General features: G+C 38.8%; 1 protein-coding gene across 2 annotated transcripts in view; it reads right to left on the bottom strand.

Moving 5' to 3' along the window:
• Positions 1-14,552, bottom strand: part of nell2a (neural EGFL like 2a) — a 163,759-nt gene that overhangs the window by 78,089 nt on the left and 71,118 nt on the right. For both annotated transcript variants that reach the window (XM_047354661.1, XM_047354669.1), the window contains exon 13: positions 6,666-6,791. In XM_047354661.1, the coding sequence (XP_047210617.1) occupies positions 6,666-6,791 (126 nt within the window). The remainder of the gene's footprint in view (positions 1-6,665; positions 6,792-14,552) is intronic.

The raw sequence follows: 14,552 nt of genomic DNA, 5'->3' as shown, positions 1-14,552 counted from the left end.
AGCCTTCAGCTGATTCAAAATGCTGCAGCAAGAGTTCTGATGAAAATTAAAAAGAGAGATTATATTTCTCCTATTTTAGCTTCCCTTCATTGGCTCCCTGTTAAATCCAGAATAGAACTGCAGGTTTACTGGTGGTTCCTAGAGTCTCTAGAAGTAGAATGGGTGGCAGATCATTTAGTTATCAGGGTCCTCTCCTGTGGAACCAGCTCCCAGTTTTAGTCAATGAGGCAGACACCCTGTCTACTTTTAAGGCTAGGCTTAAAACTTTCCTTTTTGATAAAGCTTATAGTTAGAGTGGCATAGGTTATCCTGAGCTATCTCTGTAGTTATGCTGCTATAGCCTTAGGCTGCTGGAGGACATAATGACCACTTTCACTCTCTCTACTTTCTCATACTACTCTCCAATTTAGCATTACTTGCTGTTATTTCAGCTTTCAACTTTATGTTTTCTCTCTTTTCTCTTCCTAGAAGCTACACCTGGCCTGACTCTGTGTCTACTTGTGAGACCTTTCTGAAGAGGGGCATCGTCCAAGGTTCTGCTGGCAACAACTTAATACTCACCTTCTGCTGATGATACACTGTGACTAACTGTATGTGCTCTCTTTCAGACTCTAACCTTGAAAACTGGCTCAGTTTATCTTTTCTTTCTTCCTAGATGAAACGACTAAAGGAGCTACAGCCATTAACATTTACTTTTCCTTCCCATAGAAAGTACTCCTAGATCAGTGCTTCTGTGTTCTGCTTCTGTGTTCTTTTTCCTTCTCTGCTCTGGTATCTCAAGTCCCATGTCGGTCGTGGCAGATGGCCGCTCACACTGAGCCTGGTTCTGCTGGAGGTTTCTTCCTGTTAAAAGGGAATTTTTCCTCTCCACTGTCGCTACATGCATGCTCAGGATGATGGATTGCTGCAAAGTTAACGCCAGTGACTGTCCACTGTCGCTACATGCTCATCCAGGAGGAGTGAATGCTACAAGTCACTGACTCAATGCAATCTGGGGGGTTTCCTTACATAGAAAAACTTTTTATCTAATTTGAATAAATAACTGAATCTGACTGCACTGTTCAATGGTTAGGATTAATTGGAATGTATGTTCCTGACTTGAAATCTATATGAATCGATTGACTTGACTCAGCCCATTTTAAAGTTACAGATCTTTCACACAATGCAACAGGAAACAACACTTTCCAATTATTTTTACCTGTGCCTTCCTCCCTCCCTGTTGGATGGAGTAAGGGGGAGTCAGGTTTAGCCTAAATTGGCTCAGTTATGGTTGAGGTGCAAACACACCCTCCATTTCTGCTACATGTGCGACCCCTCTCTTTTCCAATGGTTATAATCAGCCTGACAGAAAGAGGTACCCCCAATCCTTGTGGTTTGTAGTATAACAATGGCCACCAGTGGGGTCTACCTGGACACACTTTATCAGTGTATTATTTTACTTAGTATCTCTACACATAGCCCATTCTAAAATGGCCAAACTCTAATGCTCATTAGTCTAACCTCCCCAACAACCTTATACCATTCCAAACCCTTTGTGAAGTGTCTTGAGACGACATGTGTTGTGAATTGGTGCTATATAAATAAAACTGAATTGAATTGAATATCAATATAAATAAAACTGAACTTCACTGATCCTAACTCTGTCTACAGCTTCTCTTTGAGGTGTCAGACTGAAAGTCACCTTTTCTAATCGCTGTTGTTGACAACCCCCCTCCTGCTTCACCTATGGCCTGTGCCTTTCCTTCTGTCCCCTGCCTTCCACCTATTCCTTCATCAGTTACTTAGCCTCGGGGGTTAAGGTCTGGCTATCAGAGGATTAGAACATGGACACACAGCAGAAGAATGCACTGTACTGCAGAGTACATAAACACAAACCTGAGGACAGCCTTCTTTAATGACATTCCGACAGTGAGCACAACCAATATATACATATATATATATATATACCCTATATATATATATATATATATATATATATATATATATATATACCCTATATATATATATATATATATATATATATATATATATATATATATATATACATACTATATAAATACTTAAACAAGTGCAAAAGGTCCACATGCTGCAGTTAAGCCCCAGCTATGACTTGAAGCTGCTGCCTCCTTGTCCCTGCAGGTGGCCTGGATGTAAAATATGGACTTCTGTCTGGGCTAGCAGACCCCCGACAGGCTAAGGAGAAATAAAAACCAGGATTCCATGCTGTTTCTCCCGGACTTAAATCTGCGGATCAACTCTTTAAAACCATTCTGCGCACAAACATTCAGCCATGAAATGAGCGGGGGTCAACTTAATCCTCTTTACTTGGGAGATTGGCCCACATGCAACACTAACAGACTTGGAGAAATGGTTGTCAATACTGGAGCCGCTCTTTTTGCTGAGTCGGCTGTTTGTTAATTGGCAAAAGTCATTGCAGATGATAAAAGGCCTTTGTAAATCATGCGAATGTACAGTGTCGATAGCTCCTGGAGGGGGGCGGTTTAATGTTTCCTTCTGCTGTAATATTTCATCAGCGGGCAAATTAGAGGAATCACTGTTCCTGCTGGACTCTTCAAACACAACAGATGTTTTATTGCTATTCCACGCTTGTATTTCTGGTGTAAATTACTACCAGCAGGATTACTGTGGTGACACCATGGTCTGCATAGAGGCTTGTATTAGGTAAAGTGATGTCTACTTCTGTAAAACCACTGCATTGCTCAATTTATACCTAAACCTTTTAACTTTTTCAAATGCGCATCAACATGTCAAGAATTGCTAGTTTATTATTAGTTCCCTTGAGAAAGTCATAAGATTTCATGTTTGTTTCATTATGTCTCACTTTCTTACTTAACCAATTACCAATTAACAATTACTAATAGGTGAATTATTGATTCTATTATTGACTATGTCCAGTAAATATAATACATATATAATACAAATGTAAACTGGGTTAGAACAACAGCCCTAAACACATAGTTAGTGCTACAATGGAATTGGTTTAGATTACAGCACATTCATGTATCAGAATGGTCCAGTCAAAGTCCTGTTCTAAAATATATTGGGGATCTGTAGCAACACTTGAAAATTGAAGTTAATTTTATTTGTAAACATTTTGAATACCTTTTGTTACCCTTCACGTTTATGAACATCTTTCCGACTTTGTCTATCATATAAAGCCCCATTAAAAAACACTTTCTGGTTGAAAAGTGACAAAATGGGACAAAAGTTCAAAGGGTATGAATATTTGCAAGCCATTGTATTTTTTCTTTTCATTTTAATTTCACCATGATGCATCACTCTAATATTGTTTCAGAAGAGAGATGTGATGCTTTGGTGATGGTAAAGCTCGGTTCAATAACACAGCTGGAACATTACAACAACAATTTAACCGAAGCATGGGGGAGAAAAGTAATTACATCAAGTTTTCACAAAAACCTCAGTTTAATCACAGAAAATAACTTCTATAAAGAGGCACGTTGATGTGTGTTTCACTGCAATTCCGTAAAGGCATTTTTAATGGGAAAATATATAAAATGCAGTGACAATTTAATCCTCTAAGTTCTGGCTGAATTAATCTTTATTTTGAATGTCTAGAGAAAGTTCACAGCAGAAGAAAGACAAATGAGTAGAACAATGAAATTTGCCCAAAGCTCGAAAATGAGCTGAGAAAACAAGGAGAGTGAAATGACAAGTGGTACAGTGCCTGCCTGAAGTTATTATGGGAAATATCTGTGCAAACAAAGAGGATTCGCTCCTTAAATCACTCCCAAGGACAAAACACAACAGATGAATGTCTGTTATTTCCTTAAAAGTTCTTTTTGCATTTCAAAGTTCTTTATTATTTTCTGATTGCCACTGAAATTCAATTGGAGAAACTCTGTAAAGGAGGGTTGATGAACCAGGATTTCATTTTTGTTGTCTAGTTTAGCAGCTTTAATTCTAACTTAAAGGCACTGCGGGAAGTTCTGCGGGCCTAAATCATCCAGTACTCAGCACAGGCGGCAGCAGGTTCCCTCGCTACGCTGCCGCTGAGTTAGACTGCATTGGTGTAATTTGTTCCTTTAATTACAGGCACGGAGGAAACGCAGCATGTTGCCACCCTCCTCAGAGATGATTCACACAGGGAGCTACTTAACACTGTGTTTCACAAGCTGCAAACAGCTGCACAGGAGCTAGTGGAGCTGCACATCCCTGGAAAGTGACATTGTGACGTTCTCATTGATAGACAGAGACATTACATCATGCAAAGTATGCTGACTCAGGCGTTTCTTACAGATTTTAACTCAACATGAACTTTGTATTTGGTACAATACAAAAAAAACTGCTTTATAATTCTTACATTGCAGAACTGTGTAACTCACTTCTTTAACATCTGATTCTATATGTTGCCAGGAGCTTCCAAACGATTCACAATAATTCTCTGTAAACATTCAGATCAGTTTACACTTATAAAAAGAGTTTGACTGTTGTAATATAAAGAATGTTCTGCTGTCGATTGAGAAGGGTGTAAATAATTATAGGTCTGAAAGTTTTAATAACATGTAAAGAAAACCTTTTTTATTCCAAATATATGCTCCTTTTACATTGTTTAATTATCTTTTGATGGATGCCTGTCTCATTTAATATCAGAAACAAACATTTTAGTTGAATAAAAACAATTTTTAATCTAAAGCTGCTAGGGGTATGAATGGTTTTAAGACTAACTGTATTTGTAGAAATAATTGAACTGCAATATTCATGCTTACCATGTGAAGAGATAATTGTTTTCAACAAAGTACATATCACAGTTATTGATATCCTCACAATCATTTTTAAATAAATATAGACAAAGCATTCTCTCCCTTTATTATTACTTTTTAAAGTTGATCAGAGTTTCCAGAGTACTGAATGACTTACAGGTTTCCCTTGGGTAAAAATATGATTTGACACAGATGTGCATTTCTTTTAGCCACTGTTCACTAGGCTAGGATAAGGATTTATGATTATTTTGCCACCTCACAGAGTGATGAGGATGGTAACAAAAGCAAAAACCAATTCTCCAATGCTCACTGTTAGAGAACTGCCACAAAGAATGTCATGGTGAACTCACCAAGTCTCCATAACAACCAAAGGATGCTGTCTACATGCAGGTGGTTGTTTAGGAGCGATCCCAGAAATTCATCAGTTGGAGTTGCTAAGCTAAACGTGGACTTAAACTGATATGCTTTGGTCTGATGAAACTATGGTTACGTTTTTTTGGCATGAAACACATCAGGTGGGTCCATGACATCATGAAAACATTGAAATAATAAAACATCTTGAATAAAAATGTGTTGAAAATGGGTCTTTCAACAGGATAAGGATTCCAAACATATGCCCAAATCAAACCAGAGGAATTGGTCAAACAAAATCTGACTTCTTTCCTGTGCATTAATGTGGGATACCACCACCCTTCTCCTGCATCTATCTCTATATGAACATTCCCCAAATATTGTCTTTTAAATACTTTCAGGTTTTGTTGTAGCCAAATTAAAATTCAACTGTCTTTGTCAAAAGCATAAACAATGCTAAATGATGCAACAAAGAGCTAGGTTTCTTGTCTTAACAGGATAAAACATCCAGTGGTAGAACATGTTACAACCATACGTTTCAGCGACTACTCTCATCTACAACATAACCAGAAAAAATCAGAGTGAATCTTTTCAGGCTGTACTTTACATTGACTCTGGTTACATTGTTCATTAGCAACAAATAGGTTCTGCCACCTCCACTCATGGTCCTGCGGTTCATTCCTAGTGACTTTCTCTGTCTGTGTCACACTCATAAATGCGCACACCAAGGCTGTAAGTGAAAATGGTTCTGTTTAAAGTGGCTTGGACTTGACTGAGCTTATTTGCTTAAGGCGATGTCATACATATTCTCACCAACTACAGAAACTTTTTTTAAAAAGCTGGAAATGATAATCTGGCTAAAGAAAAAAAGCTCTTTGTACTACAAACTAGCAAGACAGTTTTAGCGTGTCTTGCATCATACAGTGGATGTCAGCCTGTCATAAAATGATTTCTATATCACAGATTCCTTTTTTCACAGACTTTCATGTTGTTCTTTTACAACTGTATTGAAATAGAACATATGTATGAAAATTTCCCCTACTGTATGAAAAATATAGCATTACATCAGCCTTTTTTAAGTGTATAATTTCATAACTTTAGCTGAAATATAGAGGTGCACCAATCAGGCCTTTCCAGGTCAATACTGATCTCTGGTTTTCTTTGAGGTCTGATCTCTCATATCCGATATGATGATTCCGATTTTATACTGTAGGGAATAGGAAACATAAAAGTGAATGACTGTGCTGCAGAGCTAGTAGTTATAAATTAAATAAAAGGAATAACATAGTAATAACAATTTTATGTTGTTTATGTATCCAAGCATATGTCTGGAACTTCTCTCTGTTTTTTATTTAATTCAATAAATGTGCTTCAGAGTATTTTCTATCGGTTGGTGCATTTACTAAAAAACAATATTGGGAGTTTTTATTTTAAATCTTTTAATGAAAATAAAAATATAAATGATAATTATTCTGTATTTGGCCTGCTGTACTCTGATCAGAACCGATCATGGGAAAACTGTCTGATTCCGATCTCTGGACGATTTGTTGGTGAATCTTGGGAGGAGCTCACCTGTGCAGGAGTAGTCATCGATCCTGATGTAGCCCGTGTGGCAGATGCACATGAAGGATCCAGGGGTGTTCACGCACATAGTGTTCTCTCTGCAGTAGTGTTTCCCTTCAGCACATTCATCAATATCTAAAGTGAAGGGAGGGAAGGGTAAAGTTAACAGATGTGTATGGTAGTGTACGGTAATCTAAGCTTTATTAAAAAATCCACACTACAGTAATTAAACTGAACAAACAGTGATTTCCCCTGCTGTCAATGTAATGAATGTGGCTGTGCTGTCACAACTGTCCGCATCAAGGACTCACATTTAAAGTACCCTTACAGTCATGACACGTGTTTTATAATATCTATTTTGAGCCTTGCTAGATGAAAACGTTTCTGGCCACACAAGGCTCCTAAAGCCTCCTATAGAGCCAATAAAAGGAGACCATTTGTCTTCATGAGTGGAGACCTTGGCCTATCTACAGACATGTAGATAGGCCATGAGTGGTGGGCACTGAGCACTTAAAGTTACACCACTCGATCTTCAATCTATTACAAAAGAAGCCCTCAACATCCGGTGGCAACTACTCTCCTTGTTATTGAGCACATTATCTAGCTTTCAGCATATTTTACTTTTCTGCTGGAAATAGATACCAGGAAGCAGGAATTATTGTGCTTTAAAACTAAACTTAGAAATACGGTTAAGACAAACACATACATTTCCTCTGATTCTGACCTTGCATTGGTTGGGAACAGAACATAAAATCAAAACGTTGCAGAAGACAGTAATAATGGTCCACCTTAACAGGTACAACAGCAGAAGGGGATATCCATTTCCAAACATACAACATATTCACACACTCCTGATCTAAGCTCTAATAATGTACCATTTTCTCTCCATTTATACTGCAAGACAAGGAAATTTTTTTTGTTTTTTTTTGTATAACACCATTTATTCAGACGAGGATTTCCAGTGCTTCTTGGAAGAAAATGGATAAATCAGATGCTTAGATGAAACAAAATAGGTGATAAGATAAAAATTAAATGATAATAAGCTTTGATTTTTAGTACAAGCTGCAGTAAACATGCTCTTTAGTTTTTACCAGTCCAGCTAAGTCCTAATCTTTAACCTAGGATTTTTATAACCAAAAACAAAGATTTATCTTTTTCATTTATATAAATAAAGTCAAATCAATACATTTGGATATTATTGAAAAGTTAATTCATTTCAGTACCTTCATTCACCAAATAAAACACATACAGATTAGTTATACACAAGCGGATGTTTTCAAGCTGTTCATATAATGATTTTCTGCGTATGGCTAATAAAAACCACAAACCCTTAGAATATTAATACAGAAATGAGGGCTTACTGAGGAGTATGTTTCATGCATGCTTAAAGGTTGTTACTTTTAATCTGACAAAGGAGCCTCATCTGAATGTACAGTGCCTTGCAAACGTATTTGGCCCCCTTGAACTTTTCAACCTTTTGCCACATTTCAGGCTTCAAACATAAAGATAGAAAATTCTGAAGTGAAGTGGAATGAAATTTATTGGATGTGTCAAACTTCTTTAACAAATAAAAAAACTGAAAAGTGGGGTGTGCAATATTATTTGGCCACTTTACTTTCCAGTGCAGCAAATTCACTCCAGAAGTTCAGTGAGGATCTCTGAATGATCCAATGTTGTCCCAAATGAGTGATGATGATAAATAGAATACACCTGTATGTAATCAAGTCTCCATATAAATGCACCTGCTCTGTGATAGTCTCAGGGTTCTGTTCAAAGCGCAGAGAGCATCATGAAGACCAAGGAACACAACAGGGAGGTCCAAGATACTGTTGTGGAGAGGTTTAAAGCTGGATTTGGATACAAAAAGATTTCCCAAGCTTTAAACATCCCAAGGAGTACTGTGCAAACAATCATATTGAAATGGAAGGAGTATCAGACCACTGCAAATCTACCAAGACCCGGCCGTCCCTCTAAACTTTCATCTCGAACAAGGAGAAGACTGATCAGAGATGCAGCCAAGAGGCCCATGATCACTCTGGATGAACTGCAGAGATCTACAGCTGAGGTGGGAGAGTCTGTCCATAGGACAACAATCAGTCGTACACTGCACAAATCTGGCCTTTATGGAAAAGAAGAAAGCCATTTCTCAAAGATATCCATAAAAAGTCTCGTTTAAAGTTTGCCACAAGCCACCTGGGAGACACACCAAACATGTGGAAGAAGGTGCTCTGGTCAGATGAAATCAAAATCGAACTGTTTGGCCACAATGCAAAACGATATGTTTGGCGTAAAAGCAGCACAGCTCATCACCCTGAACACACCATCCCCACTGTCAAACATGGTGGTGGCAGCATCATGGTTTGGGCCTGCTTTTCATCAGCAGGGACAGGGAAGATGGTCAAAATTGATGGGAAGATGGATGGGGCCAAATACAGGACCATTCTGGAAGAAAACCTGTTGGAGTCTGCAAGAGATCTGGACTGGGATGGAGATTTATCTTCTACAATGGAATGGTTCACAAATAAACATATCCAGGTGTTGGAATGGCCAAGTCAAAGTCCAGACCTGAATCCAATCGAGAATCTGTGGAAAGAGCTGAAGACTGCTGTTCACGAACACTCTCCATCCAACCTCACTGAGCTCGAGCTGTTTTACAAAGAAGAATGGGCAAGAATTTCAGTCTCCCGATGTGCAAAACTGATAGAGACATACCCAAAGCGACTTGCAGCTGTAATTGCTGCAAAGGGTGGCACTACAAAGTATTTACGCAAGGGGGCCGAATATTATTATTATATTATTCCTAATATTGCATGCCCCACTTTTCAGTTTTTCATTTGTTAAAAAAGTTTGACACATCCAATAAATTTCATTCCTCTTCACGATTGTGTCCCACTTGTTGATTCTTCACAAAAAATTTGAATTTTATATCTTTATGTTTGAAGCCTGAAATGTGGCAAAAGATTGAACAGTTCAAGGGGGCCGAGTACTTTCGCAAGGCACTGTATATTCGGATTTATTGAATATGACCTTGAAGAACCCACCTAAAAATCTTTGTTCTCTCACAAACTAATTCCTACAAAAACCTGTTAATGTCTGTGCCATCCTTGGTGAAAACTGAAGGAGTTTATTACTGCCAAACAGTAATTGAAGAACCATGAAGTTGTTTTTTTTTTTTGCCATTCAGAGCTAGACTTGCTGGTGGGCGTTAATTTCCTCGACGAGAAGACAGGAGAGCCCAACTTGTCCGGGCGGGACGTTTTTCTCTGGATATACGATGGACTCCTGTCAGAAGTGGAGGATTGTGTGTCTGTCGATAATGTCAGTCGAGGATGTGGAAGATGTGTATATAATTGGATGTTTGGTATCAGGATTTCTGCTTTTTGGAGTCAGCGGTTACCTGGCATATCGAGAAATTCGGAAAACGTCAGCAGCTGTTCTGGCAATTGTGCGGCTGCCTAGCATGTGTGATGGGATCTTCAGGGCGATCAGCACTGAGACTGAGATGTTACGTGAGCTGAATCGCAGACTGAATGTGATCCTTAAACCAGACCGCAGGCAGGTTGCGGTTCCTGGACTCAGGGGTGAAATGGGATAAATCTTGGAGAAAGTTGTTTGCTCAGATCTGGCGGAAAGGACCAGGAATTTGGCTGTTTGGATTCGCCTTTGAGAAGCACCAGCGAGACTCTCAAGGCTGACGGAAAATTAAGAGTAGCCTAACCCAAATAATTATTGTTTTTCTGAATCTGGCTCCCCTGCATGGCTTTGATGGCTGGCTATCATCAACCTCTCCTGGAAGTTATGTAAACATGACGCTCTGCTCCCTCTGCCCCCTCCCTTCCCTGAGGACACCTGTGGACCTGCTCAGAACTTTGTGACCGGTTGATGAACATTCCAACGTACCATCAAGGACAATGGCCTCTGTGACAGTGCTTCATGGACTTACTTGCACACACTCACTTGCACACACACGCATGCTCAAGATAAACATATGCACCCCCTCACACCACCTTCACCGTTCCCGGCATGATGTTGTTTTGTAAACTTGTTGCTTCTTTGTGCTGAGGTTTTTTGCAATCTCAAACTGTATCCTGCTAAGAATAAAGTGTGAAATATGATTTTTTCCCTCTACTTACCTAATGTGGCCTCTTTTCTCATCTAGTAAGGGCAGCGCCTGTGAGTGGGCAGCAAAGCCTCGGTGACCCGTCCCCCCTTTGTCTTGTGTCATGATGTATGTTTGGATGGGTTGTACTGGAATTCTAATTTACCCTCGGGGATCAATAAAGTATCTTTGAATTGAATGGAATTGAATTGAATTGAATTCAGACCGTTGATCTTGCTGCATAATCTAAGTGCACTTGAGCATAAGGTAAAACACTGATGGCCAGACATTCTCCTTCAGGATTTTCTAGCAGCAAGTAAGATTCAAATGGTTCCATCAATGGCAAGTCATCCACACTAACACCACCATGTTTGACTATAGGTAGGCTTTCTTTTCTGTATTGTTGTCAATTTTACCCTAGATATAACGGGACACACACAATCCAAAAAAGTTCCTCATTCGTCTCGTCAATCCACAGAATATTTTCCCAGAAGTCTTGGGAATCATCCATCCATTCATTCTTCTATATCTGCTTCCATACAGGGTCGTGGGGGAGCTGGTGCCTATCCCCAGCAGTCAAGCAGGGCTCACCCTGGACAGATTGCCAGTCCATCGCAGGGCAACACAGAGACACACAGGACAAACAAGCATGCACAGACCCGTTTACACCTAAGGGCAATGATAGAGACCATAGTTTTTACCACCCATGTTTTTGGACTGGGAGGAAGCCGGAGTACCCGGAGATAACCCACGCATGCATGGGCAGAACATGCAAACTTCATGCAGAAAGACTCCTGCCTGGAAGTTGTACCCTGTACCTTCTAGCTGCAAGACAACAGTGCTACCAGCTCCGCCACCGTGCAGGTCCGGAGAATCCTCAAAATGTTTTTTTGGCAAATGCAAGATAAACCTTTACCTGAACATCAAATTTAACTTTAATAACGAAATCACCATTTTTAAACCACATTTTGTATTTACTCAGGTTATCTTCGTCTGATATGAAAAATGTGATTGATTGTCTGAAGCAGTTAAGGGTGATAAAACAGGATGTTGGGCACAGCCATGGATTTCAACATTAAACTCCGGTACAAACCTTTCTGGAACTTTCAAAATAAATTGCATTAACCTACTTCCGGCACAGCCAAGCAAACTGTAGCAGCGGACTTCCCATGATGCCACTGGCTGCATAAAAGCACCCCCTTTCCAATGGTCCGATCTCTACCACCCGGGACTCCACTGAGAGACTGGCCGGAGAGGAACAGCGCACTAATATCTCTTTGCTGGCAAAAAGACATAAACTCTTCAAACTGGATCCAAGGGTGTCATACGATCATCGATCATATGCGCTAATTTAAGTACTGATGAATTACTGTTGAAAGAATCCGGTATTCATTCATAAAAAGGGGTAAATTAAGGTATAAGCATTGCTTACTTTCTCTCTGAGGCCTGCAGAAGCAAACTGTCCCAGAGAAGTCCCCAGTAGAGACGGTGTGTCTGCAAGCCGAGTGAAGCAGTTTTCCCTGCCTGAGAGAAGGACAACTGAGACCGCATCACCGTGGTTACGGTAACGTGCAGTTTGGCCGGCCGACAGAACAGCCGCTACTCCCCACAGCTAAGGAGGTTAGCTGCAGCTAACCGTTTAAAGACTGTGGACGTTTCTTCAAACTTCGCCACCTTGGACAACGTTCCTCACCACAGTTCATGAGGTTGAGTGTTTGGGCCGAATAATATAGAAGTGATTTAGATTGAAATAATCTAAACGTTTTCCATTTTATGAAGTTTGGTTTTGTTTGTGTTGAACTCAGCTATCTTGGTGCTAGCGAAATATCTGCAGCACACGTGCTCAGGTTGTGTTCTTTGTTTGTATGTTTTTAAAGTTAAGACAAACTTTACTTGAAGGGTGATTTTAAACACAAGATTGATCATAACGCGCCGTCCGCGCTTATGCATTTTAACCCTTTTATTGACAGTATTTTTAAAGGTATGTGTTTGATTCTGGCGCTAAGCTATCAGCCTCCTTTGTTAGCTTCAATTGCTAACAGGTAAGGACACGTGCTTGCTGCCAAATAATATTTACCCAGAAAGGTTTAGTTTTCAATCCAGTGTCCCTAACATAATTTTACAAAATTTGATAACTGAGTAAACACCATTAAGCCCCATTTCTCCAGAAAGATTTGGCTCTTTTCCAAAATATTCCCTTAATAATATTTCTTTAAATATTATGTTAATAAATAAAGGCAGCTAATGAGACCCCGTTGAGAATTCATCCAGAAGGTTGGTTTTATTCAGCAGATAATTCTTAAAACATTATTTTATTAACATAATATTTTACCTGATCTTGCATTGTGAACGGTTGTCTAAAGGTATGCTGATTATTGCCTAAGTTAGTTCCAAGACTAACTTGACTTCATTTCCAGATTCTTCAAGATAATCCTTGGTTCTCAAACATAAATATTGTATGGTAATGTTGCATCACTCTTTTGGTCATGGTTTCAATCATCTCTCATCAACTTGTTTATATTATACATAGCCTACTAGTCTTTGTTATTCTTTAATTCTGCTTGGTAGTTTAGTTGGATTGTTTTCGCATAGTAAAGAGTTTGTTTATTGAAATATGTTTGACTTTGAGTTGACTTATTTTTGTTAATAAATTCTTGTATTTTAAGAAATTGTGTGAATTCACTTGCTGGTATTCACAGGATAACCTTTAACCGTCCGAAGTATTATTTGATAAAATATTAAAATATTAATATTAAATTATATTCTGAGATTCATAATCCCAACAAGGAAAAACAGAAGAAATCTGTAAGGGGGCAAATTGCTTTGTCCGGATCACTGTAAAGTCACTGTATGTTCAGTGAAAGTTGAAGCAAAAGTAACTTTCTACTAACAAGGCTGAGCTGGGTTGAATGCTGAGCTATTTTTATCTTACTTTTGTAAATAAAAGAGTAAAAAATTAAACTTCAGTGCATTTTAGAATTGCTGAACATAGTAATTGTATTGAACATTAATAGAGAGGGATCCTATCTTTGATTTTATCCTTTAAATGCCAACTGTTGTCAAGTAAACGTAATAGGAGAGGGTTAACGGCTGCTGCAAGGCTGCTACCTTTTTCTAGATAATTGTGGAATATTGCTTTTCTAGATGAATTCCTGACACAGATCTGCACACTTCACTGCCATGTAAGTAACCTTACATAATGATTGTCCCGTAATAACCAACATCTCATAAACAATGTGGACTTGAATTAATCTTTTTTCTTCTATTAGACAGTTATTTACTGCAAATCCAACTATCCAGAATAGGGTTTCATTGGCATTACTCTGCCTTTGTGGTACAAACATCAATGTTTTTACATGTTACCAGACCCACTCCGTAAAATTCAATGCTGGTTGCTGTTTATGTAAACACTTCACTGCACTATAGTTATTAAAACTTGATAAGACCAGATTGAAGAATATATTTTATTAGATTTCCCTTATTTATTTCTTCCCAATCAAGATCTCATATTTGGATCCATGTTTCCTTAGCAACAGCTATTCTTGGTTCTCAAACTGCATGCCAAGCCTTCACACAGAAAACACATAATGTTGCCAGGGTAAATAAAATAATCTTGATAATGTGATGCAATCAAATGCAATGCCATGCGAATACAGGTCATACTGACTAAATCCAACCATATTAATACACTCTGAGGTTTCGCCCCAGTTCATAGCACAGGTCAAATATAGGAACTTTTCGGTGAGACGATTTCCAGAGTCCTTGACGTTAGCAATTTATTATTCGTTCACTGTATT

This window comes from Girardinichthys multiradiatus, chromosome 2 (genome assembly GCF_021462225.1).
Source record: "Girardinichthys multiradiatus isolate DD_20200921_A chromosome 2, DD_fGirMul_XY1, whole genome shotgun sequence".
NCBI classification, from domain to species: Eukaryota; Metazoa; Chordata; class Actinopteri; order Cyprinodontiformes; family Goodeidae; genus Girardinichthys; species Girardinichthys multiradiatus.
This window is presented reverse-complemented; position numbering and strand designations above follow the sequence as displayed.